This window comes from Thermobia domestica, chromosome 10, assembly GCF_964235325.1.
Source record: "Thermobia domestica chromosome 10, izTheDome1.hap1.1, whole genome shotgun sequence".
Classification (NCBI taxonomy): Eukaryota; Metazoa; Arthropoda; class Insecta; order Zygentoma; family Lepismatidae; genus Thermobia; species Thermobia domestica.
This window is the reverse complement of record NC_137463.1, coordinates 130,954,013-130,981,051: the sequence shown is the minus strand read 5'-3', so window position 1 is coordinate 130,981,051 and position 27,039 is coordinate 130,954,013. Positions and strand designations below refer to the sequence as shown.

The following is a 27,039-nucleotide window of genomic DNA, read 5'->3' as shown; positions in this document are numbered from 1 at the left end:
TTTTTCTACAGACTTTACTTCGAAACCGTGCTGACATATCACATCTCATCATGTAGATGCTTCCAAAAGATTTAAATAATCATAATCCCATTTACAATTGTTTTTTCAAACCGCTTCAGAGATACCAAATAAATGAGTAAATTTTTATAATGATTGTTGCTTTACTTTGCTTCTATAACATTACAGAAATAGTTTTTGGTGGTTTTAATTATAACAAGTCGCAGTTACATTATTTTAAGCAGTGGTGAAAAACTTAAATTGCAAAATATAGTCCAAATAACGTAACTAAACTGCAAAATATTTTAAAATTACTTAAATTTATTTTTATGGTGCAAGAATGTTTTCAAAGGACGACGTTTTTCATAGTCTTTGGGCCACTTATAATGTTAATGTCAAAGTTTTCGTTCCAGCAATACATGTAAATGCAAATTGTAACTGAAATTAAACGTAACATGCAACTTCTCAGTATCACTAGTTGTTCCCTGTATGTCTTAGGCCTGGTATACACTTTAGTTTAAAACCGTGCTTAATTAAAAGTTCTACACCCTAATTACATTTCACTTGTTTTAGTTTGACCATCGACCACCTCAAACTCAATCGATACCTTTTAGCTACACTGAAGAAAGCCAAGTCCAGATATAAGGAGAAAACGGGAAGAAAATGCTTTCTGTTGGGAACACCATGACAAGACGGAGGTGTCAATCGTAATCTTGGGCGCAACACCCTTATTTCATGTGGCGATGTACGTCAGTAAGTGAGAGCACCAATTACTCCTGTGAAAACAGTAATCACCGCTCTCACGTACTGACGTACATCGCCATAGGAAATAAGGGTGTTTCACCCAGTATTACGATTGACACCACTGTCTTGTTATGGTGTTCCCAAACAGAAAGCATATTATCCTCGTTTTCTCCTGAAATCTGGACTTGGCTTTCTTCAGTGTATATGCAATTATTCAAAGACTTACAGTTAGTAATACGCATTGTCTTGATTTTTGGATTAGTTTGTTTTAGTTTAACGTCCCATGTTTATGCTAGGGCGGCTAAAGGAGACATGGAGCTACTGATTATAGTGGAACCACTTCGATCGTTCAACTGTACCCACACCGGAAATCGAACTTGGGACCACGCGAATTGTAGTCAAGCGTGCTGCTTATGGCTCTGCTGTAGTCAAGCGTGCTGTAGTCTGCTTACGTCTCTGCGTGACATCATTGAAATTCTATGGTTTATCAGAGGAAAAAATAAATAAAATAAAAATAAAAATAAATAAATAAATAAACTTCACATAAACTACTCCGAAGAGTAGTACGAAGAGTAAAACAAGATATTTCAAAAAGGAAAAAAATATTGTTTTGTCCTACTTAGATGAGTAAAAATAACTCTGTGGGTCTCCAAAGCTTATTTCGTCGCCACCGAGGGGCGACATTTTTCCTAGCGTACAAAGAGATAGATCTGCAGTATCCATGACAATTTATTTAAATTATAGCACTCAATTCTTCAATTTCTTAGGTATTATCCTTTCTTTAGTTCTCAGAGTAGAAATGTTGTAAGCCTGACTGGGTTTTTCAACGCCCTTATGGGTGAAGACCGCGAGACACTGTCCCAGTTGCTCCTGCCTAGTTACGGCTCTGGATATATGCTTCTGTAATGCATTACGACCTTATGAACTTGTATAAGAAACAGAATGCACTTAAATTGAGACGCGAATTATGCGAAATATCGGACTTTGAATCTAACTTGTTTGGTGATCCAACCCAAGACCACACATAGCAAAGATGAGTGCCTTAGCTCCCACCACAAGGCTCAGGAAATTCGTGTTATAAAGTGCCAATTAAACACGGAGATGTGGAACGGTAATAAAGCATTTGATCAATTTGAAACAAAATATATTGTAGTAATAATTTACCCTATTTGTTAAGATAATGAACATTATATTCTGTTTTTAAAATGACAGTTAAAGCAGAGTGTATTGGATAATAAATGAGAAATTGTAAAATTTCAATTTCGGTCCGATTTAATACATTCGTGCTGCTATGTGTTGCGTTATCCGTTAGGAGGAATTGATCATTTCTGATTCAAAGGGAGGAAATAAACTACTGTATAGTACTGGAGTTAAATTTAATAGAGTTTAATTGTATATGCAGTATTGAGGCTATATGAGACCAAGTCCAATGCCAAAAAGTGAAATATGGATTACTATTAGGGTTTTATCCCAGATATACCTACTGATGATTGAACCTGGAACACACGCATGGAAAACATTAGCACTAGCAAATTAGCTATGAAGAGGTACACCATACCATAATTCTAAGTCAAGAATGAAGGAAAAAAATAAGAAGCGGAAACGACAGACTGTACGTCGCATTTTCACAATTTTAATTCCACACTATTTATCTCGAGACTTTCGAGACGAGACTGAGACTGAGACGGCGATTCTTCACTCGAGACGAGACCGAGACCGCTATTTATCAACCGAGACGAGACCGAGACCGAACAAAGTCTCGTCTCGTCTCGTCTCGATACCATCCCTAGATTAGAGGCAAGTTGAAACTCTTTCGCGCGATGAGTTTTCCACACTGGCGTAAACCTAAGGCGCGAGCCCACGCAGTAGCGCGGTCCCTTCCTGCGAATCAAATGCGCGGAGATTACATGTCCATTTCCGCTGGACGCGGGAGAAATATTTTCACTTTATGTAAGTCCTGACAGGCATACCGGGATGATAGCATCTCGTTGACGTCACATGTTGTTTGAAGCTTTAAATGTATGGCTTTGTAATTTGTAGAATATAATTCCTATTATATCGTTTGATATGCAAGTGTTAGTTGAAATTGGTGGCGAAAAGAAAAGTGGGTTCTGAAGAATGTTCGCGCTCAGTTGCAGAAGAAATAAACTGTTGAATCATAAAAATAGTGAAAGAAAGACAATGCAAACGGTGGTTGTTTCACATATTGGCAAAATAAGAACGGGCAGAGTAGATCACGAACCTCCGCCACCATCTTGAAATCCGCCATTTTGAAATCTTGTATTTTTTTAAATGGAAAGGTAGTCTTGTGATATATCAATTATAGCCAGCATGTTCTCAAAAAATCAATTATGAACTTTTCTGGTTGTTATCTGTATTTATTTGTAAGATTTAGAATCATCTTTTTCGTTATTTACGAAAATCTAGGACACTGATACTCGTATGTTGAAAGTTTGGATTATCACGAAAACACATGTAAGTTAAACATATCTACCTTTCGTCAAATGGCATATTTACTAATGTAGACACAACACAATAAAATATGATAGATTGGAAAGTAATTGTTACGTACTGTAGGTAATGTAGAATTTTTTTTTTTTTTTCACCACTTGCTATATTTTTCACTCAACTTTCTTTGTTCACTCTCGTCAGCAACAGCAACTTGGGACGAGCGTAGCGTGTGATCTGGATGAAAAATGAACTGCAGTCGAATAAAGCAATGAAGTTGTAGCGGAAAACAAGTTAGGGGGTGAGGTAGCTTTCTAGATTATCTATTGTGTCACATTATGTTTGATCGGTTTGTTTGAAATATGAACCCTTCGATTATTGTGACAATGTTAGTTCGCGAGTTCGGAACTTGCAATGATAATCCATTGTCGGAGAAATACAGTGTATCTGAAAGAATTAAACGTTGTTGGAAGAAAACGAAAGTGTAGAAAATGAGATCCAAACATTGGTGATGGATGACGACTTGGAACCCGCTGAAGATGGTGATGATGTTGATTCATCCATTGAAGCTGCAGTTTTTCGCAACAAAGCAGCAGGTCCTCATGTATGGCTTCCCCACCACGAAAGTGTCCAGTGCGTTATACCCAAGAGCAACTACGGAAAGCGTGCAACTATTGAAACGAAACAGAAGCAATATGGCGAAGCGGAGGAAGCCCTCGTCTGTGTTCAACAGATATAAATTTTTACACGGTAATTTGAATCCTCTGCACACATTCGAGGAAAAGATAAAAATATCATCTGCATCGAAGATAAATAATGAGGTACTACATATCTTTGAGAAACAATGGAGCTATCATTCACTACCGGACTTGGCGTGCGGGGAGCACCTGAATCAACAGTTCTCTGGGAAATGGGACGGGCGTCGGGAATTGGTGGAGTGATCACCACGCTCTTCACATCTCGACTTCTACTTGTAGGGCCACCTTCAGTCCATAGTATACCCCGTCAAGATCCGCAATTTACCACATCTCATGCAGCAGATTGAGGATATATGTTCTTCTCTGCGTCCAAAGACATTGCTGGCTGTGCGTGAGGAGTGGAAGAGGTGTGTAGCAATGTGTAACAATGTCCAACACTCCATTGTTGCGCAGGGTGGTCATTTTGAGCATGTGTTGTGATGGTATCCAAAGGGATAAAACAGGCCATAATTCATCAACGGTTAATGATATGACAAAATGGACAGCAGCATTGAACTCCTCGTCAAAACATAGTCTTAACACATCTGCATAACTACCTTTTTATTTCACAAAATATCACAGATTCCAAAATAGTGGATTTCAAGATGGTAGCTTGGGTTTGTGATCTACTCTGCCCATTCTTCTTTTGCCAATGTGTGAAATTATCACCGTTTGCGTTGGCTATCTTTCACTATTTTTACGATTCAACAGTTTATTTTATGTATTTCTATAACATAGCATAGAACTTCTCCCGCCAACTTCGACTCTCTCTCCCTCCCTTTCTTATGGCCCTCAGCCGCTATAACTTTGCACATACACATATTTTCACATCCTCTATCAGGCACACTATGTTTCACCCCACAACTCGATTCATCCACTTGGACCCTTTACTTGTAAGTAGTAAACTCTATCATCATTGGTATCTTCAACGCCGCCAACTTCTCCGTCACTTCTAAAATATGCAACATATGCATGTTTGGTTATGTGAATCATGAATGCGGAAAACAGTACTCACAAGTACACTCGGAAAATAGATTAATTTGCGAAGCATATTATCGTATTGATTGCGGAAGTTGGGCACATGAATGCTTTTATTCTGATCTCGAATCTTTTATAATTTATGAGTGGTATGTACTAGCCAGCCTTAGTGTGGCCACTACGTCATATATTATTGGCGTGTTAACAACAAGGAATTCTTATGATAAATGTTGTATAACTGTAATTAATGTAGTCTACTCCCGGGGACATACTATTGAAGTTCTAATGCGGAAAAACCAAATGGAAGATAAAGTTCAGTGTGAATTCAATTGCACTTTGTGAAAATAATATTGATTTCAAATTATTCGTTGAGTTGGCTTTGGTTTTGAGTTTAACGTTCCTTTTAGTCTGGTCTCTTAACAACAAAAAAGGCTCGAATCGTGACAGACCGGACACAAGTATGAAACTTGGCAGACAGACAGTACTTCGGTATTCAATTCGTTTTAGGGTCGGGTGCCAAAATTTTCTGGCCGTCATTTTGAAATATGCCGCCATATTGGATTTTATGTGATGTTCTCTTAAAAAAACAATATCTCGGTAACCAATGGTCCGATTTTGATTATTATTTTTTTTAAATTATAAGTTAAGCTCGAGTGTAATCTATTATAACAGTAATAAAGACAAGGAAATATGATTAAAACGAGAAAATTAGAAATATTTAAGATTTTATGAAACCTATTTACATATAAATGAAATTTTCTCCAAAATGGTCCATTTTCTGAAAGCATATACCCCATAACGTTTGAAAGAGCGTAAGAAAGAGCTTGAATTTGATGTTTAATACGTTAAAATGCGATGAGAAGTAATCGAAATGTAGTTAAATTAAGAAATCAATATAATAGAATACAAGGAGTATGCAGAGAGTCAACTAGACGAAACTTGGTGTTATGTGATAACAAGCATGCTCAGAACCTGGCAAATTAATATTTTTTCTCCACTTTTGTGAAATGTTATTCAAATCAATATTATTTGCATTATTGCTATTGTTATTAAATGAACATTATACTGTTCATATAAATTATATTATGCAAAACACTAAAAAACCACATCATAAATACGTCTTTGCATATATGTCAATTTTTAAATTTAACTCTTTCAAACATAATAAATAGTTACTGAAAAACTGAATATTCCAAATCAAAATGCTAACAAAGTGACAAAAATTGATAACATCCAGTCGCCTATTCCACAAAGAAAAAATACTTCTTAGTCACATTGCTGTTCATCACAGGAGCTTCCGCAGCAGCAAAGATCTGTATATTGAACACCATTCGTTGAACATACGCACTGTTTTGAGCAAAGAGAAACAGCTTTGCAGCCATACTTTAGCAATTGTCTTGAACTTTTAGAAACTTATGGTTTGGTCATCCATAAGGGTTTCCACGATCTACCTTCTTTCACCCAGCTGAAGTTTTCTGGACTTGAAAATATTCTGTGATTCAGACTTGTTTGACGACAGTAAAAGTTTCTCGTGATCAATGATGATAGCCAACTACGATTTTCATGAGAAAAAAAGTATTGCAGATCACCCTCACGCGGTTTGCATGACATATACACATACAGCCCACTGAACAAACTGTAATCATTTCTCAATTCATCTATCTTCTGTTCAGGTGATCTCCTACCCTTCTTTAAGTTTTCTCAAGAAAGCAAAAAAAAAAAAAAAAAAAAACCTATTCCTTTTTATGAGGGACTAAATTGACTTGCTTCGTTTTACAAACACCGAGTCAACAAAATCTTCATATTGGTTTTTACCAATCACTTTTATTTCTGGAACAGATTTTGAAGATCCTGTAAGGCATACGCATGTGATGATAGATTCATTACCTGTTGCGTATCTAAAATAGGATTTCCTGCAGCAGAAATTGTATCACGCAATGTTGGACAAAGATTCTTAAAACTTACATCACTTCCAACATAGTTTTCGTTAATTATTTCCTCAATGTGTGCAGCATCTTCAAATTTTTTTGTGGGTCTGCATAACTCAGGAGCAGTGAGCATCCATCGTTGAAAAGCACGTGGATTTTTAGTTAATGGCTCCACTGGAGCCTCTAATACTTCTGTTATTTGGTCGAACGGCATGAAACAAATCTTTTGGTTAGTCTTTGAAAACATCTAGCTCTTCTTAAATTCTGCCTTTCCTTCATTTAAACTCTTCATGCACTGAGATGTACAGATAGAGGCAGAAGACGCTCCAACACAGTTACATATATTAGGAAGTTACTTTGTCGGTGAGCTCTAACAAATATCAAAATTAGAAGTTCCAATTCCAGTACAAGATCCCAATATGAAAACGTAGATATTTTCTATATCATTCCTTCCTGCCACTGTTGGAATTCTTGTTTACAGTTTCTCGACTCTTGTTCTGTATGAACCTCTGCCATTTGAAGAAAGCCTAGAACTACAGCTGGTTTCTGCTGAGCTCTTCTGGTTCCGGTTAGGTTTGAGCAGGTCAGGAATGAATCCGCTGACTCTGAACCTGCTACTCCGGCCTCAGCTAAGGACGATTTCCATCCAGTACCATTTAGCATGTGGCCTAACACTCTTCAAATGGCCATTTCTATGTATAGTCCACCAAACATAACGATAGAACTTCTCCATGGTATGAATCGGACCATCTCCACTTTATTTGTTTTGCTATTGCAAAGAGAGGTTGGTCAAGGAAAATAACCAGTATTTGATTACGATTACATCGATCAGTAATTTTCTTTATGATAGACATACCATGCTTCATCATTGAAAGAGACGCCGCTTTTCAGTAAAAATTGGCAACATGACGTTGGCGTTGGTACCTTTAGTAGAACGTACACTTCCTGATTGAGTCAAATGATACCCTGCCCACAAGCATTTATTTTCACCTACCGGAGAATTTCTTTCAATCCATCGCCTCTGTGTCTAAAGTGCTTCTTCGAGCCCTGACCGTATTTGTTCTTGAACAGTAATAGGAACTTGCAGTTTGTCAAAATCACATGATGATACTGATGGCACAATAACATAGATATCTGGTAATAAGTAATCTTATACTGATGAAGAAACTTCAATTCGCATTGGGGTAAACCAGGGTTTGAATCGGAAGGCAATTGGAATACGCTAATACTAGTTCCATGGAAAGACCCTGTCGAAGTAGTTGATGATGTATTGTGGTCTAAATTCTCCATTGCACCGATGGTGTACACATTAGTCATTAATGGAAAGGGGCACACAATTGTAACGTCTGCATGTCACAGCTGCTATCTGATCTTCATTTTGGATCACACGATTATATGTTACAAAAATGTCTAAGTTATGTAAATTACTGACAATCTTTTTCTAGCAAGTAAGAATGTGTACCTGTAAACCTACGTACAGTGGGAGCGGCGGTTCATGAGATATGTTGTGCCTTTTTTTCGTGGTGCTAATCTTCTGTTCTTAAAATTAAAATATATTAATTGACTTATTGTTAGAGCAGTTTGAGAATATGCTATAGAAATTTCTTCTATGCTAGCAACATTTGAACGAAATTCTTTAGTCTTTCTCGAACACTTTCATCTTGACAGTTTTCTGTAAAGTATCCTGAAAATGTTTGGCACTCCCAGTTTATCATATTTCTTCTTAAATGCTTTGAACACATTGAGAAGGCAAAAATCTCCTCTTCATTTGATCGTTTATACATAAAATCCTCGAGTAATTTCTAGTGCCCTTTCTTTAAATACCAATAAAATATTTTGCCATCACTGTTTAATACAATCAGAAAAAAAAAACGAACGAGAATTTTGTTCTTTAGTCTTGTTTTATTCACTGCTTTTGATAAACCTAACGCTCTCAACTTGGTTTCATATAGACTGTGCAGCTCTGACAAATTGAAAATGAAATGAACATCTTCTATTTTACATTCCAAGTGATCTATGAGTTCAGCAAATACACGAGTTTCTAAAGCATCATCATCTTGACTTTCGGTTTCATTTAAAGATCTGTTCTCCCTTTCCCAACTTCTGTACACATTTTTATACATCCATAAGTACTGTATGTGGTATGTAACCTCTATTGCTACCAAGTCTCCTCCGGAAATTTTAGAAAGTAGAAACATACCGGTATCCTGTAATTATTATGCAATTTCCTTAAGATTTTTGTCAAATGTAAGTGACAGTTTCTTCTAACCCCTTTACCAGAATTACAAAAAAATATAAACTGGTGGAATTACGTTTCCTCTACTTTCATTTCTCCTCTTACGCTTTGGTTCATTATTTTCTGTTGATTTCTGTTTACTTTTTGTTTTCTATTCTTTTGTGTTTCTCGTTTTAGTTTTGAGGCAACAAACTTCAGTCTGCACTGTTTATGCCACTTCGCTGCATTGTCAATTAGTGTGTTTACTAATTCTTCTTTTCCAGTGACAAGTTTCACACATATCTTCTAAGTTATTGAAATATTTATAGATCCTCGGGAATTTTGAACACGAATCACCTAGAAAACACTTAATAAACATATTATTTCAAATACTGCAAGGAATGATATTTTTTTAACTTTAGGGGCACAATGCACTTTTAATGTGTTCACAGTTACATTAAAATAAATAATATTGTGAAAAAACTGTTCATGTTTACTTGCTGCAATGAAAACTCCCATAACAATACTAAGTAATGATTAAACGTAGTTATTATTAAGTAATCATGACAAGAATAACAACTAGATAATTTAATGATAAAAAATTTCTACCAGACACAGCTAAATTTCACAAAGTTGACCGATTACGCAGTCTTCCTATTTGTGTTTGTTTTCAAGACTTATTTCGACTATTTCTCATCGCATTTTAACCTATTATACATCAAATTAAAGCTCTTTTTATGTTCTTTCAAACGTTATAGGGTACGTGCTTTCATAAAATAGGCAATTTTGGAGAAAAAGTCATTCATATGTAAACTGTTCATATTTCCTAAAATCTTAAATATTTATAATTTTCTCGTTTTTATCATATTACCTTGACCTCATTATTGTTATAATCGATTACATTCGAGCTTAACTTATAATTTAGAAAAAGAATAATCAAAATCGGACCATTGGTTACTGAGATAATGATCTTTTAAGAGAACGTTAATAAAATCCAACATGGCGGCATATTTCAAAATGGAGACCAGACAATTTTGGCACCCGACTCTAAAACGAATTGAATACCGAAGTACTTTCAGTCTGCCAAGTTTCATACTTGTGTCCGGTCTGTCACGATTCTATCCTTAACAGACCAGACTATTTCAGCAGCGAGGCTATACAGGGACGGCGCTAAGGGTGGGCGGGGGTGGGCAACCGCCCACCCGATGGATGGCCTCGCCCACCCATCAGCCCACCCCAACAGAACAGGGGTGTCATTAAGGGGGGACAGGAGGGGGCAATTGCCCCCCGCAAGATTTTGAGGAATACATATACTTTATCGATTGTCTACTAATTTACTAGTGCAAACTGTGAAAGTCTTATGTTGTTGGTGTTCTTACCCCCTCAAGCGAAGTCTGAAATGACACCCCTGCAACAGAAGTAGAATAATAAAGGTGACCAGTGCTGGATTTAGGTTTGATGGGGCCCTAAGCTATTGAAGATAATGGGGCCAATTTATTTCTAGCATTCTTTTTCAGCGACAAAATTTCGCCTTTTCTGTTTGAATATATGCTATATGGTAATTTATGGACCTAATACATATCTATTAAGTAAATACGTTTTCGTGTATATTTCGTTAACTTACTGTTTTGAATACATTACAGAAAAACTGTAAAATTTGTAAAATTAGCGGTAGTTTAATTTGGTACCAATAAAGTCCCTTGCCGATCTTTTTGCACCAACTATGATCAACGCTCCACGCCATGCTTCTACAATATGTGGAGACCGCATCATTTCTTATTTCAAGTTGTTTCTATTCAGTTGGGTAAAGTTTGAAACGTTTCCAGGGATCCGTGTAAGTAAATACAGTCTAAATATCATCCAGGGTTGGTAATTACTGCCTGAAGCTCAACTAATCGTGTGGGCTTTTTCCAGGTCAGGTTACTGGAGTAACTCAAAATGGAATGCAACCCTCGAAGATTACACAAGGTGTAATACGACACAAATTCGCTGGAACCAGAGGCGAACTTAGAAGGTTAAAACTGGAGAAGGGGCAACTAAAACCCAGATTATGATAGATATATCGTGAGTTTACTCTAAACTTTCAAAAATATGTAAGTAATGGCTTCAATTATTTTTGTCACTCAAAAAACTGGGATCGTAGACCTCTCCGGCTCCTGGCTAGATACGTCTCTGGCTGAAAATCATAAAAACATCGTTAAAAAACCTAACTGTTGCACTAAAATTATTATAAGACCTATAAATGTAGGTAGCATCTTTTTACTGCGACGTGAAAAGATGTTGGTACCTTGCCTTGCTATGTAGTAACCAGTGGCGTATTTAAGGGGGTGGCTTCCGGGCTTAAGCCCCCCGAAATCACTTAGTATAGTAAAGTAAATGAAATATCTTGCAGAATGTTCACATTTCCAGGCAAAGCCCCCCCGAAAGTTAGCAAAGCCCCTCCCGAAACAAAATCGTAAATACGCCACTGGTAGTAACTAGTGCCGATAACCTAATGGATTCAGCCTGTTGCATACTAACTTACACAAGGTAAATTCGGGCAGTTCTGAACGTAACAATATATAAAATACTGTTAATATATACAAACGAACGACTCATATGCCTAGAACGAATGGATGAAATCACTACGATTCGTGCTCCTATTCTTTCCTTTAGTCAGGGGCGGATCCATTCTGAATGTTTAGGGGGGGCAGTCGTTCGAAGTCAGTAGGTTTTATTTTACGTTTATAATACAAAAGTGAAAATTCTTAGGATAGGTTTTATTTTTAAAATAAAAACATATTCAATTCTGGGGGGGCGATCGCCCCCTGGATCTGCCCCTGCCTTTAGTGATCCATTATTGCACTCTATAGATCACTATATGAGCTCCTCCGTGGCTACGCGGTTAGCGTACGCACCTTTGGCGTGGGAGACTCGGGTTCGATTCCCGGTGGGAGCTCATGTGGTTCGGATTCCACGTTAATCAGTAGGTCCCGTCTCATGTAGCCTCGCTGCTGAAAGGGACGTTAAACTCAAAATCAACTCAACTCTATAGATCACTATGAAAATCAGTGCCAAGTTCTGAAAGTTATAAAAATACTTCTGCAAACTACTTTCATACTTACGTACAGCGAAATAAAATAGCTATAATTTCGCGATGTAAAGATTATTGCCGGTTAGGGCTGTAATTCCTTTATATTTTACTATTATTTCGCGAGCTTGTCGTTTCATGCCTTCTTCTTAAGCATCCACTGTTACCAGACTAAATTTCTTATCGAATTCCAAATAGTACAAGAAAGGGTAGCACTAGAGTTCTATCCGCATACAAGATACTGCATCACTTATGCTGTGAAGTCTTATTAAAGTAGCTAAGTGTAATGGCTGGAAAACAGGGTCCCGATTACAAATGGGGCTCTGAAACAAAATCCCCATTACAAGCGGAGCTGGGAAACGAGGGTTCCATTATAAGCGGGGCTGGGCAATAGAAATCCCATTGCAGGCGGGTTGGAAAACAGGGCCCTATTACTTGCTTCATGAAAGCTTAATACATAACAGTACAGAACACCGTTGTTGTATGTGCGTTTTATCTTATTTGCTTTTTCTTATTATTTGGAAATTACAGTACAGATACTTTTTCTTTAAAATTTTTGGGGCCCCCAAGAGAGCTATAGCTTGTTTAGCTTATACGCAAATCCGGCACTGAAGGTGACATCCTGTACTTCACAAGCAATAGGTATTACTTTCGATTGTAATGTAATAGGTTCTATGACTCCGTTTAACTCTGCAATGGACAATGATTTTAAGACAGATACTTGTAGTAATACAGTGAAACCTCTACTAACGGACACCTCTATAAAGCGGACACCTCCCTTAACGGACATATTTTGTATTCCCCAAACACTGGAATAGGAAAAAGCATATTGACAAACCTCTCTAAAGCGGACACTCTCTAGTACGGACACGGACAGTCTTTTCTGTCTTTTATAGGTATCATTTACCTCCATATTACGGACACTTTCTCTAGAAATAAGTTGAAAAGTGTAGTAAAAATACATTTTTAGTAATTCATACATGTATCACCAAGGAAGCATTGTGACAACATTTTCCCCCTCAACTGTCTGCTCAGCAACCTAGATGAAGCGTCTCTGTTTAACAACACTCTTATGTCCTTTGCTTGCATCCCACTCCCACCCAAGCTGTTTTAGACACAAAAGTGATTGACAGTTGCCCGCCGTTAGGGATGACACATTGTGCTACTGTCCCGTTGGAGTCTCTAACCTACCAGAAGACAAGTTTAGTACTTTTTGCCCTCAGGTATGTATATTGTGTCAAAAGGAACACTTCGGGACTCCAATTACCCCACAAATTAAAGCGCCCTACTGAAAAAGAAGGAAGTACTGATAAGTGTAAAGTGCAGAGAACTATAATATGTTATTTCCATGTTGTGCCTCGAACATAGAGTATTGGATGACAGAGAATAATGCATGTAATATTCGTAAATACGTGATTCATGCAAAAATATTTTTTTTAATTGTATATTATCTTGCTCACTAATTTACATAAAAAATACTGAAACCTCTTGAAGGCGGACACCTCTCTATAGCGGACAATTTTTGATTCCCCGCGGCTGTCCACTTTAGAGAGGTTTCACTGTATAATGATGCCAAAAGTCGTGATTAATGAATTGAAGTTTAACACAAACGCATAATCGTGCTATTGAAACGCCAGTGTTTGTATGTGCTGCACTGAAAAAAAAAAAGTACTTTTTAAAAAGCCAACTAAATAATGGTCAAAGATGGCCAGTATTATCTATTGTCTCATTTTGAGAAAGAGAGGGAGGAGAGTAGTGCTTTGTGTCAAGGGCGCCGATCCTGGGGGCCCAAGGGGGCCCGGGCTCCCCCCAAAGCCCATGTGCGCCCCCGCATTTTATTTATGAATATACAATATTTGGCATAATTTGAATTCAATTTGTCTTAAAATCCTCATGCATGCCTTCTGCATCTGAATGCCCCCCCCCCAAATTTACAGAGAAATCGGCGCCCTTGCTTTGTGTTGGCGCGATAGCTTCTTATAAGAGGGTTCCAACTTGCAATTGTTTACAGCAATGTACCACATGTCTTACCCGTGTGGCATTAAACAGATTTGTAAAAACCCTTATTATAGCATTGTTGAGTTGATCTCTGTTGCGTTCAGAAGTCTTGGCGGTCGGTGCTTGTTCAGCTAATATGTCGAAAAAGTTTAGCGATTTCTTCTCAGGCTCGGTGTCTTTCTCGTGTTCAGAGAAGCGCGATTTTCAATCCGTTGATGTTAGTGATAATCCTTCTTCTTCAATGGGGAAAAAGACAAAAAATACAAATACATGTGACAACCAGGATTCGCAATTTGAAGTGTTCGATTTCGAGGAAAGTGAAAATGAACTAGATATTGGAGAGAGCGAAGACGACAGCATTGCTTCTGAAGTTACTCATTTATATTTTTTGTCTCTTGCTTTCTTGTAATAAATACTTCAAAGATAAAAATGTTTGCAGCAGCCTATTTTATCCTTGTTTTACTTTACCTACTTATTGTGTATTTTATGTTATTAACGAAAAGTAAAGTATTATCTGTTAGTATGCGTTGTTTGAACCTTCTTTTATTTCTATGCATTCATGTGCATTCTTGGAGGGAGAGGCGGTAAAGCAGTCTTGAACTTCTTCGACTACACAGAACACACCGTTATTATTGTTTAAAAAGCTGAAAGTAGAGGTAGTTTGTGTGCCACGCGGAATTCGGTAGCTCGAGCATATTGCCACGAACTCCCGCAGCCCATCCTAAGTCCTGCATTTCTTCAGTCTTATGGGGGGGCACGGTGGCTCAGTGGTAGAGCGTTCACCTCTGGTGCTTGGGGTCCCGGGTTCGATCCCAGCCTCCGCCAAGTGAACTTTGTGGTGGACAAACACCGTGCTCGTGGGTTTTCTCGGGGTTCTCCCGTTTCCTCCCACTTTCTTCATTCCACCATTTCACTCATCTCTCATCATCACCGTCTCCTTTAGCCTAACCGGCATAACCGTGGGACGTAAAACTCAAAGATTTCATTTTTTCTTCAGTCTTACCAGGTGAATGCTGGAATGGCACCTTCTATAAGGCCAACACAGCTGTTTTCCACATCCTTGTTTCTCCCCTATTTCGGTCTGAGCCTTAGCTAACTAAAGAGTATAAAAATTGAAATTTAATTATTGTCAAAAAATGTCTACATTGCCCAGTTCTCATTTTCGTTGTCCGCCCACCCAGCAACTAGGTCCGCCTCTTTCCGCCCACCCCATCAAGCGTTCCTGGCGCCGTCCCTGAGGCTATATGAGACATGGATCTACTGATTAAAATGTAATCCGAACCACATGAGCTCTCGTACGGAATCGAACTCGTATCTCTATGCTAAAGGTTAAATTATTCCTGGTGATGAGTTTCGTGTCTTACGCAGTGTTGAAAACATTAATATAAATTGTATATTAAAAACTAAAAATGTATCATACGCTCCAATCGTATTTCTTGTAAAAAGTTGACATTCAGTCTCTTTAAAAATACTGGAATGTTCACACTGAACTATTTATTCAATGGTAAAATTCTGGTTAAACTTTTTTGAAATGTTGGGGCAAGAACATAGTGAACAAACTTTATTCGAAAAACCTATGAGCTATTACAGAGTACAGAATCAAAGAACACGTTATTCCAATTCTCGTGCTCGGTTCATGTGAAATTCCACCATGCCTTAATCAAACTTTTATTGCTGTACATTGTGGACATTCTGATCATTATGGAATGATAATCAAATTTTCCAATTCGACAGAAGTGAAGTGCTCTACCAAAATTTTGATAGCATTGCACGAAATGCTAATAGGCTCTGATAAAAATTTTGTTGCTTCAATTGACAAGTTAGCTTGAATTAAAACACGAGCTGATTGGGAGAGGCCACATAGGCTTATAGACGTATTTCCTTAAACCGTCCGGAAACAAGAAAGGGCAAATAACACTATCCCACAAAATATACGAAACTATTGTCTTGGCAAAAACTTCATCAATTTTCACTGTGCTCATGTTTACTTCATGTTCCCTAAAAAAAATATAGCATCCTTTTAAGTAAAAAAGAAATTTTTCAAAAAAGGCCTGATCATAAATTTTAACGCAAGATTGGTGTAATGTATCGGAGTTAGGCGACGACATGAAACGATGGAGATAGCCTATAACTGATCTGGGAGAGATTTCCTTTTGTTTCTCCTTCTGTACCAGAAAAGAAATTTGTAGTGGTAGTAATTAAAACTAAACTACGCAAGTTTAATTTTTAGGCGCTAATTTTCAAAGTACTCCAGGAAAAGTAAGCTGTTTAGTTTTTTTAAAAAAAAAATTTTTGGTTCATTGGAATTCAAAGAAATATTTATTCTTGGTCACTCCTGACTCCAGACTGCTACTAAGATGGCCACCCGGCCTTGAAATAGCCACGCCTACTTCAAAGAACATTAGCGTTAAAAATCAGTATTGTCAACCTACGAAATTGCGCTTTTGCCACACCTTGGACGCCATATAGTTAATAAATCAAGTCGAAATAATGGAAAATACGCACATTCCGTGACTCGATCGCCACCAAGATGGTAAACACCTGAACTACAAGTACAGGGTGTCCAGTATACAGTCCAACCCGCAATTTGGGATAGTAGGATTTTTAAACCGGAAGCAAATTATACCAAATTGAAGCCTTGTTCATGCATATATTTTTAAAGTAGGTAGCAAGAATTGAAGTACACTAGGAACTACACAGTGTTGCCAGATATAACCGAAGGTGTAAATCAAATTTTTTACAAATCACGTAAATTGACAAATAACTCTTACGTATGGATGTTCTGTTGCTAATTTTCAGTTTGTGTAGTTGGAGTACCTTGGAAAATATGGAGCGGGAAAAAGAATTTTTCATTTCCACCGATAACCAATCTGATGAGGCCTCTGTAAAGGATAACTAAGGAAATCGTAGTTTTTATAAATTAACTTTCCGAATTGACAACACTGCTGATGTTTCAGTGCATCAAAAGCTGTGTTAAGGATCTGTTTACATTATGGAATTCCTGAAAATAATGAAAAAGAAACTTTGAAATTATTATGATAAAACTTCTACTTGCATGCACCAGCAACACTGCTATTCATTTCTACGGGACTGCTTTAAGCAAGAAGTGTACAAGAACAATCTTCGTACTATACAAGACCTGGAAACAAACATTCGCAGTGCACTGAGAAGATTAACGTTTCTACTGTTCGTAAAATTGCTGCCAACATTGTGAAACGTGTGAACCTGTGTTTGAATCAAAACCGGGAAGGGGGGGGGGGGGGCACTTCAAGTATCTGCTGTAGAACTGACAATCTCCGGGTTGTATTGTGAATCCAAACTCCGGGCTGCATTGTATATTGGACACCCTGTAGAATACAGATTTTACTATCCTATCATTTCAACGTCCGATGGACTTAGAAATATATGTTGTTACTAGTCAAAGAAATTTCTCAGTGATCAAAATACATTTGTTTTTCCAACCAATTTTCAAAGATTTTTTTACGAAGCACTGACGGAAACAGAAATATAGATGATTGTCATTAGAAAATATAGAAATATATTGTAAAAGAATGTAAAATATCAGTGGACGTCAAATGTAGTACAATAATGCAATTTTCATATTGTATGAATGTGAATTTAACAAACCATATATATTATATATAGTGCGTTCCACAAAAAGTTTACACTTTTGATATCGTAGCAGCCAAGAAATATAGACATGGAATTTTGTACCATGCAAATGTGGGTAGGGTGGAATTGTTCCACATACTCTACAATACTACTATATTAACAGTGTTGCCAGCCCCAAAAGTTATATTTTTCAAACATCACTATGTCAGTTCATTAGAAATTTCAAATCTACATATTAACCCATATACGCCTAGTGTTGCGTTACCGCAACATTCCACAGGTTTTGGATTTCGGGTTTATATCTAGTCATTTTATAATCTGATGTAGCATTTTGTGCTTCGAGTAGCTGGAAATAATGACAATCTTTCATAGTTGATACGACGAACCACCTGATGCACAATTGTAAGACTTTCTGAAGTTGACAAAATCAATGTCTCTTTTTAGATGGGAAAAATCAGCACTTTATGGCAAATGGAAGGTAAGTTACGCATCCTAATTTATCAAAACGCTTATTTTGTTCCTTAACTCAAGAGAAAATATATAAATATAGTACTGTAATGAATAGTGGTGGAGTAGCATCTGGTTGGAAAGCACTGTGGCACAAGACCGAGCATGACATGAAAAACGAAAACGATCAAAGGATAGCAAAATATATTAAATTGAACCTACTCAATATATAGTGGTGAGAAGGGTTAGGTAAATAATTGGAAGTACGTCAGTTTCAAAGCACAGACGTTAAATTAGGAAATGCTTAAAATGTACATTTCATGACAGCAATGCAATCGCTGAAAACTTTTCTCTCAAAACGAGGCAAATATATCCATCTGAATTGAGAGAAAATCAAGCATCCACTGTCCATTCTCGCAAATCGCTAATACTGTTTGGTTTTGTACCGTAGATAACACTCTTCAAATACATCAGAGAAGAAACTCTAGAAGGGCTAGAAATTGAGAACAAGCTATCCAGTCGATAGTGTCTCAACGATCAATCCATCACCCAGGCGGCGAACAGTACAGACGGTAAATAGCCAAATATGAGCAACAATAATTAGCAGGACAGCCATCATGTTGAAAAACAGGTTGGGTGTTACCACTTCTTCGGGATTGTTTCCCTTACTCTCCACCACAGTAGTACTCGCCCCACCTGAGGTAAATTTTTCCGCCCCCTGGAGCGTGGCGAACGCCGCCGCCGCCAAAAGTTTGCGCCCCCGGGCGCCCGGCGCCCATTTTTGGGGTTACGTGGTATGACGTCATAGGGTCACGTGATGTTAGGCCATGACTTTTTTGGGTTACGTGGTGTTAGGCCACGCCTTTATGGGGTACTTTTGCCGAGAGGGGTTGATTTTGTTTCCTTTTACGGCATAACATTTTGGAGATTGTTACTTTTTAATGGAATACAGGTGTATGTATAGTTTACTTTGCGGTATATAATTTTAACTTTTGCGCCCCCGGCGCCCCTAGGCCACACCCCGTCCGCCTTTATGGGGTAGGTTGTTGATTTTGTTCCCTTTTACGGCATAAAATTAGGAGATTGTTACCTTATGATGGAGTACAGGTGTATGTATAGCTTATTTTGTGTTACTTGATATTAACTTTTGAGCTCCTGGAGTGTGACGCCCGCTGAAATTTTGCGCCACCGCCCCTCTAGTTTACATAGTTTTACGCTCCACCTTTAAGGGGTACTCTCACTATGGGTTTATTTTGTTTCCTTTTATGGTATAAATTTGAAGAATGTTATTTACTTTCGTACCTTATAGGGTATATATATATATATATATATATATATATATATATATATATATATATATACCCTACCTTATTTTTGTTTCATTTCATACGCCCCTGCGCCCACCTTAGCATCGCCTTTAGGATTACGTCATGGGGTTACGTGATGTTAGGCCATGCTCTACCTTTATGGGGTAGTTCCACTGAGGGGTTTATTTTGTTTCCTTTTATGGGTATAACATTTTGGAGATTGTTATCTTTATTTCTTACCTTATAGGTTGTATGTATAATCCGTTTCGTTTCATGATTATCAAAGATTGATTTTGGAGCCTTATTATTTGGAGGTGTACTTAAGATTATTTCCTTAAATTTGATATGTACTTTGTGATCCATTTTGTTCCGCTTCAGGGGTGAACATGGATACCTTATGTGTGTTGATTACTACGTTATAGACATTGCAATCGTTCCGAGTTTGATTCTTGGTACTAGTTTCAGGAAACGTTAAGTTTAACGCCCCGGAAAACGATAATGATGAGAAATGGTAGGATGATACAGGAGAAAACATCATAACCTTACTTGGTTGTGAATTGAAGCAGAGACCTTACACATAAGAGACAAGCGTTGAGCGACTGTACTCCATTGAAAAATTTTAGTTTGTTGACTATTACGTTATAGACATTGCAATCATCCGAGTTCGATTCTTGGTGCTAGTTTCAGGAAATGTTGAGTTGCACGCCCCCTCGAGGCTAAGAGAGACGACGATGATGAGAAATGACAGGACAAAACATGAAAAAACATGAACTTACTTGCTTGCGGATTGAAGCAGGGACCTCACAGATTAGAGACAAGCGCTGAGCCACCGTGCCCCATTCGATGTGAGCAATTTTACGTATGAGAAGAACATGGACATATTATGTTACATTACACATTTCTGCTCGTTGTTACGCATACGAGTTTGTTGTGAAATTGCAGAATCTGCTTTTACGAAGAGTATAATGTCAGTTCGTTTATTGAATATCTCTAAGAGGAGTAAAGGAGGAACGATTCCGGACCTGGTTAATAACATTAAATTATATATTTTTTGTTCGCAGATTAAATAAAAATGATGCAAAGTTAAAAAAAGCTTTTTCGTGTATTGGCTTATAATCATATGTTTAGAAGCAAACGTCAGCTATATTGTGTTACATGTGCTTACGTATTCGTTGTCAGTATCATTGCCATTCTATTGTTATTGCATATTAAACATATACAGTATTTAATTGTCAATTGTTTACTTTGAAAGGATATATTTATTCTTTGAGAAGGATAAAAGGGATGGGATGATGTGATTTTGGACCTAGTTAGTACCTCTCGTTTCTGTTCGTGGATTAAATAAAAAGATGACTCTTTCCTTCAATCTGATTAGTTCATTGTTCGAGCGATTTTTTAAACGCTCAGCGTTTGTTGATCAGTAAGCGCTTCATTGATTGAAACAATGTTGCCAGATTTTGAAAATCTAAACTGCTCCGATTCCTTTTCGAAACGGTTCCGCTGAGTGCAGGAATTTTCAAAACTAAAAATTTGAAAAACTAAAATTTAAACATTTCAAAACAAAAAAAATTTCGAACTTAAATTTTCAAATAAAAAAATTAAACAAAAAATGTCAAACAAAAATTTCAAACTATTAACTAATGATTTCAAATAAAATTATGAAACAAATTTTGAAAATCTAAAAATTTAAATACTAAAAAAAATAAAATCAAACTTTCTCTCCCAGAAAAGCTGAGGCCTGCAAAATGATCTTCCTCAACTCAGTGACCTTGCTTGTTTCATGTTAAGTATATCATTATCTGACTTACGTCGTGATGACTCAATGACAGAGGTGTGTAAGGTCGCTGGTTCGATCTTAGCTAACGCCAAGTTGCTTTGTAGTGAACAAAAATCCGTGTGCCTGGGTTTTCTCAGGGTTCTCCCCACTATATTTAATCCATCATTACATTTATTTCTCATCATCATCGTCTCCTTTAGACTAGTTAGCATAACCGTGAAACGTAAAACTCAAAGATTTAATTTCATTTCTCTTTTATGTGTAAAATTGATTAATTAAAGTTTTGTGTCACTAGGCTGTGTATAGCTTGAACGATAGAGTCTGAACCACCACGAGTGTTTTCTGTTCTCTTAACACTACCGAGGACGTAAATCATGTGTTCCTAGACTGCATAAAACATGAATGATAAAATCTGAACCACCATAAATGTTTTATGTTGTGTCAACAATACCGAGGCTGTATAAGACGTGGACCTACAGTTCAAAGTGAAATTCGAATCATCATAAATGTAGCTATAAACACCAAATATTTGTTTCTATTTTACATATAAGATTGGAAATGTTTATGACCTTAGGCTGTATAAGACTTGAACGTACTTCTGTGGGTTGTGTACCTAAACCCGTAATAATAACGCCGAAAATCGATCCTGGACTTAGCCACTGAAATCTCAAATGGGCTTAAGGAAAGATTTTTTATATATCGTAATGCATTCAACATGGAAAATGCTGATTAGCACTTTCAAGTGAGAGAAGTAAGAGGTAAGGAAATACTTCCATGCTTGACGTCACATGAATGAAATTCTGTCCATCTTAGCATTTTGTTCCTTCTGTGCTTTGATCAGTAAGCTGTTATCCGTTTCATACAAGTTCAAGTGTTAAAGTGGCTAATATTTATTAAATCACGTCTTAATGGTCGCTAAACTAAGATTCATTCCTGGTGATCGTACAGACTATGTCCAGAAAAAATGGTCACGGCTAAACAACTACAACAAGATTACTTTCGTGAGCTACAATGTGAAATCAGGCTATGGCTGGCCAACGGGTTCATCATCATCATATATCAAATTTCATCCTGAATACTTCTCCAAGATAATTAAAATTCAAATCAGTAAGTTAAAAGTCGTTAAACTGACTGCACTTTCAACTTTAGCAACAATTCACAATCTACGATGTAATCCGTTTAGGTGATCACTTTCAATCTTTGTTAAGATTTTCGAAAAGTTTGAGTTTGATAATTGTAGTTTGAAAATATTTTTAATTCGAAACATGAGTTTCAAATTTTGATTTTAAAACTTTCTGAGTTCGAAAATCTTTAGTTTGAACTTTGAGTTCGATTTTCTTAGTTCAAAATTTTAGATCGAAAACTTTTAGTTTGAAATTTTGATTTACAAGTTTTAAGTTAAACTTTCTGAGTTCGAAACAAAATAGTTTGAAAATTTGGTTCGAAAATTTTAGTTTTCAAATTCGGTTTGAAATTTTAAGTTCGAAAATTTTAAGTTTAAAAATTTCCTTCCAGAAAGTTTGATTTTATTTTTTTTTTAGTTTTTAAATTTTTAGATTTTCAAAATTTGTTTCATAATTTTATTTGAAATCTTTTAGTTTGAAATTTTTGTTTGACATGTTTTGTTTAATTTTTTTATTTGAAAATTTTAGTTAGAATTTTTTTTGTTTTGAAATGTTTAAATTTTAGTTTTTCAAATTTTTAGTTTTGAAAATTCTTGCACTCAGCGGAACCGTTTCGAAAAGGAATCGGAGCAGTTTAGATTTTCAAAATCTGGCAACATTGTTTCAATCAATGAAGCGCTTACTGATCGACAAACGCTGAGCGTTTAAAAAATCGCTCGAACAATGAACTAATCAGATTGAAGCTAAAAGTAATCTTTTTATTTAATCCACGAACGGAAACGAGAGGTACTAACTAGGTCCAAAATCACATCATCCCATCCCTTTTATCCTTCTCAAAGAATAAATATATCCTTTCAAAGTAAACAATTGACAATTAAATACTGTATATGTTTAATATGCAATAACAATAGAATGGCAATGATACTGACAACGAATACGTAAGCACATGTAACACAATATAGCTGACGTTTGCTTCTAAACATATGATTATAAGCCAATACACGAAGAAGCTTTTTTTAACTTTGCATCGTTTTTATTTAATCTGCGAACAAAAACGATATAAATTAATGTTATTAACTAGGTCCGGAATCGTTCCTCCTTTACACCTCTTAGAGATATTCAATAAACGAACTGACATTATACTCTTCGTAAAAGCAGATCCTGCAATTTCACAACAAACTCGTATGCGTAACAACGAGCAGAAATGTGTAATGTAACATAACATGTCCATGTTCTTCTCATACGTAAAATTGCTCACATCGAATGGGGCACGGTGGCTCAGCGCTTGTCTCTAATCTGTGAGGTCCCTGCTTCAATCCGCAAGCAAGTAAGTTCATGTTTTTTCCTGTTTTGTCCTACCATTTCTCATCATCGTCGTCTCTCTTAGCCTCGAGGGGCGTGAAACTCAACATTTATTGAAACTAGCACCAAGAATTGAACTCGAAGGATTGCAATGTCTATAACGTAATAGTCAACAAACTAAAATTTTTCAATGGAGTACAGTCGCTCAACGCTTGTCTCTTATGTGTGAGGTCTCTGCTTCAATTCACAACCAAGTAAGGTTATGATGTTTTCTCCTGTTTCATCCTACCATTTCTCATCATTATCGTTTTCCGAGGCGTTAAACATAAAGTTTCCTGAAACTAGTACCAAGAATCAAACTCGGGACGATTGCAATGTCTATAACGTAGTAATCAACACTCGTAAGGTATCCATGTTCACCCCTGAAGCGGAACAAAATGGATCACAAAGTACATATCAAATTTAAGGAAATAATCTTAAGTTCACCTCCAAATAATAAGGCTCGAAAATCAATCATTGATAATCATGAAACGAAACGGATTATACATACAACCTATAAGGTAAGAAATAAAGATAACAATCTCCAAAATGTTATACCCATAAAAGGAAACAAAATAAACCCCTTAGTGGAACTACCCCATAAACGTAGAGCATGGCCTAACATCACGTAACCCCATGACATAATCCTAAAGCGATGCTAAGGTGGGCGCAGGGGCGTATCAAAGGGAACAAAAATAAGGTAGGCTATACATACACCCTATAAGGTAAGAAAGCAAATAACATTCTTCAAATTTATACACATAAAAGATACCCTTAAAAGAAAACAAAATAAACTCCTCAGTGGAACTACCCCATAAAGGTAGAGCATGGAATAACATCACGTAACCCCATAACGTCGTCCTAAAAGCAATGCTAAGGTGGACGCAGGGGCGTATGAAATGAAACAAAAATAAGGTAGGCTATATATATATATATATATATATATACCCTATAAGGTAAGAAAGGAAATAACATTTTTCAAATTTATACCATAAAAGGAAACAAAATAAACCCATAGTGAAAGTACCCCATAAAGGTGGAGCGTAAAACTATGTAAACTAGAGGGGCGGTGGCGCAAAATTTCAGCGGGCGTCACACTCCAGGAGCTCAAAAGTTAATATCAAGTAACACAAAATAAGCTATACATACACCTGTACTCCATCATAAGGTAACAATCTCCTAATTTTATGCCGTAAAAGGGAACAAAATCAACAACCTACCCCATAAAGGCGGACGGGGTGTGGCCTAGGGGCGCCGGGGGCGCAAAAGTTAAAATTATATACCGCAAAGTAAACTATACATACACCTGTATTCCATTAAAAAGTAAAAATCCTCAAAATGTTATGCCGTAAAAGGAAACAAAATCAACCCCTCTCGGCAAAAGTACCCCATAAAGGCGTGGCCTAACACCACGTAACCGAAAAAAGTCATGGCCTAACATCACGTGACCCTATGACGTCATACCACGTAACCCAAAAAATGGGCGCCGGGCGCCCGGGGGCGCAAACTTTTGGCGGCGGCGGCGGCGTTCGCCACGCTCCAGGGGGCGGAAAAATTTACCTCAGGTGGGGCGATTACTACTACCACAATCAAAGACATAATAATATCTTGTAGCGTCTCCAAGTACTTCCCACTTTCAACGCTCCATCTATGAACACAGGACCAATTATGTGATCACCCGATATTTTCACCCACATAATTCAGTTTTTCTGGATGTTATGTGTTGCCTTCACGAAATGTAGGAGTATTCGCGTCACTCCATCCAGTATCTCTTGACTGTGCCGTTTAGGTGAAAAGTGCTCTATCACTGAAACACATGCTTGTCGGCACAATGTTATCACACCCCAATTCTTCACATATTTTCTCACGAATTTTCTGCTGAACATCAGGATCGTGCTCTGTTAATTTCTGCAAAATGTGCAGTTTATACGGATAAAATATGTGTTGCCTGAAGATTCTATGTGTCGTTGTATGAGACATATCTCAGGTTTGATCTAATATTGTGATAGATTGCTGTTGATTTATATTACTTTGAGCCAACACGTGTGTCTGTATCTTTTCAGCTTATAACACTTGGTATACAGTCAACATATATACTATAGAATTTGTATAAGTAAATTCTATAGTAACTGATTCACGGCTGGCACCCTAATAAGGTTGTCCACGAGTTGTTCATTATTATACTCTTTAGCGATAACAATAAATAGCAGCAACACACAGAAACATGACTTCAATTCTATCCTTCATAGAACGCACTGTATCCGTAAAATACGACGAGAAACACACTGTCATGCATACTGCTACGAGATATTACAGTTCATCAGGGTACACCAGCTTGAAAAAAACCCTCACACACGATGGCTTACCAAACATAAAATTATTGCTCCCGGCATTCCCGATATCACTGTTACACGACAGCCAATAAGTGATACTGGTCGATGATTGAATGGGCTGGCCTTAACTTTGTTACTCTTAAATTTCAGAAGGTAATCTACAAATCTAGATAGAATAATGTGATACTAAATGCAGAACGATTCCATAGTCATATTGGCTTTTACTAATATTTTACCTTTCTCGAATCATACAAATATTTCTGCTCTTGCAAGCAAGTAAAACTATTTTCCTACTTCTGTGTAATTAACTTAATTTTGTACGAGTATGTTCCTAATCTAGTTCATCTCAACATAATCTCGAGTTCAATCGTAACATTGTATTCGTTTATTTTACTTATGCATTCTACCCCAAGAAAGTCCCAAAACCTAATCCCCGCTTTACATTAAAACTGCAATTATTCATGCGATGCAAGTAACAACATTCTTAAATTAACAAATTAAAATAATACGTTCTGACTTCATCTTGAGGTTTCGCCTTCTTTCTCCTTTTTGTTCCATGCTTCCGTTATGAAAGCAATCTACCGTTTCACAGATGTACCACAGGAATTTGGTATAGATGACGCCACACAACACATAACATCAAATCACATACATAGTTTTCAAAACATGTGTTTATCCCGGACGTTCGTCCCTTGTTGTTTATGTACAACAACTTATTCAATATATTCACAGCTAATCCTTATATTTACAACTCTTTTTCCTTAGGTCCACTGATTCTGATTTTTATACTATTTGGATTAAGTTTCTATCCGTTTACATACACTGTCAGCTACCATTTTGCAGAACCATTATTTGGTACGATGATTGTAGCACTTGTGAATATGGTTTCCGGTAAGTTTCACAATGTTTTGTGAATTACATGTTTCATCAACAGATATAATTATAAGTAAATATACAATGAATAGCAAAACAATTTAACATTT

At 36.9% G+C, this 27,039-nt stretch overlaps 1 protein-coding gene across 1 annotated transcript in view; it reads left to right on the top strand.

Annotated features, from left to right (window-relative positions):
- LOC145661604 (phospholipid-transporting ATPase ABCA3-like) overlaps positions 1-27,039 on the top strand; it is a 1,415,399-nt gene that overhangs the window by 1,374,077 nt on the left and 14,283 nt on the right. Inside the window, exon 18 of the mRNA XM_081726924.1 lies at positions 26,822-26,947. Coding sequence (XP_081583050.1) covers positions 26,822-26,947 — 126 coding nt within the window. The remainder of the gene's footprint in view (positions 1-26,821; positions 26,948-27,039) is intronic.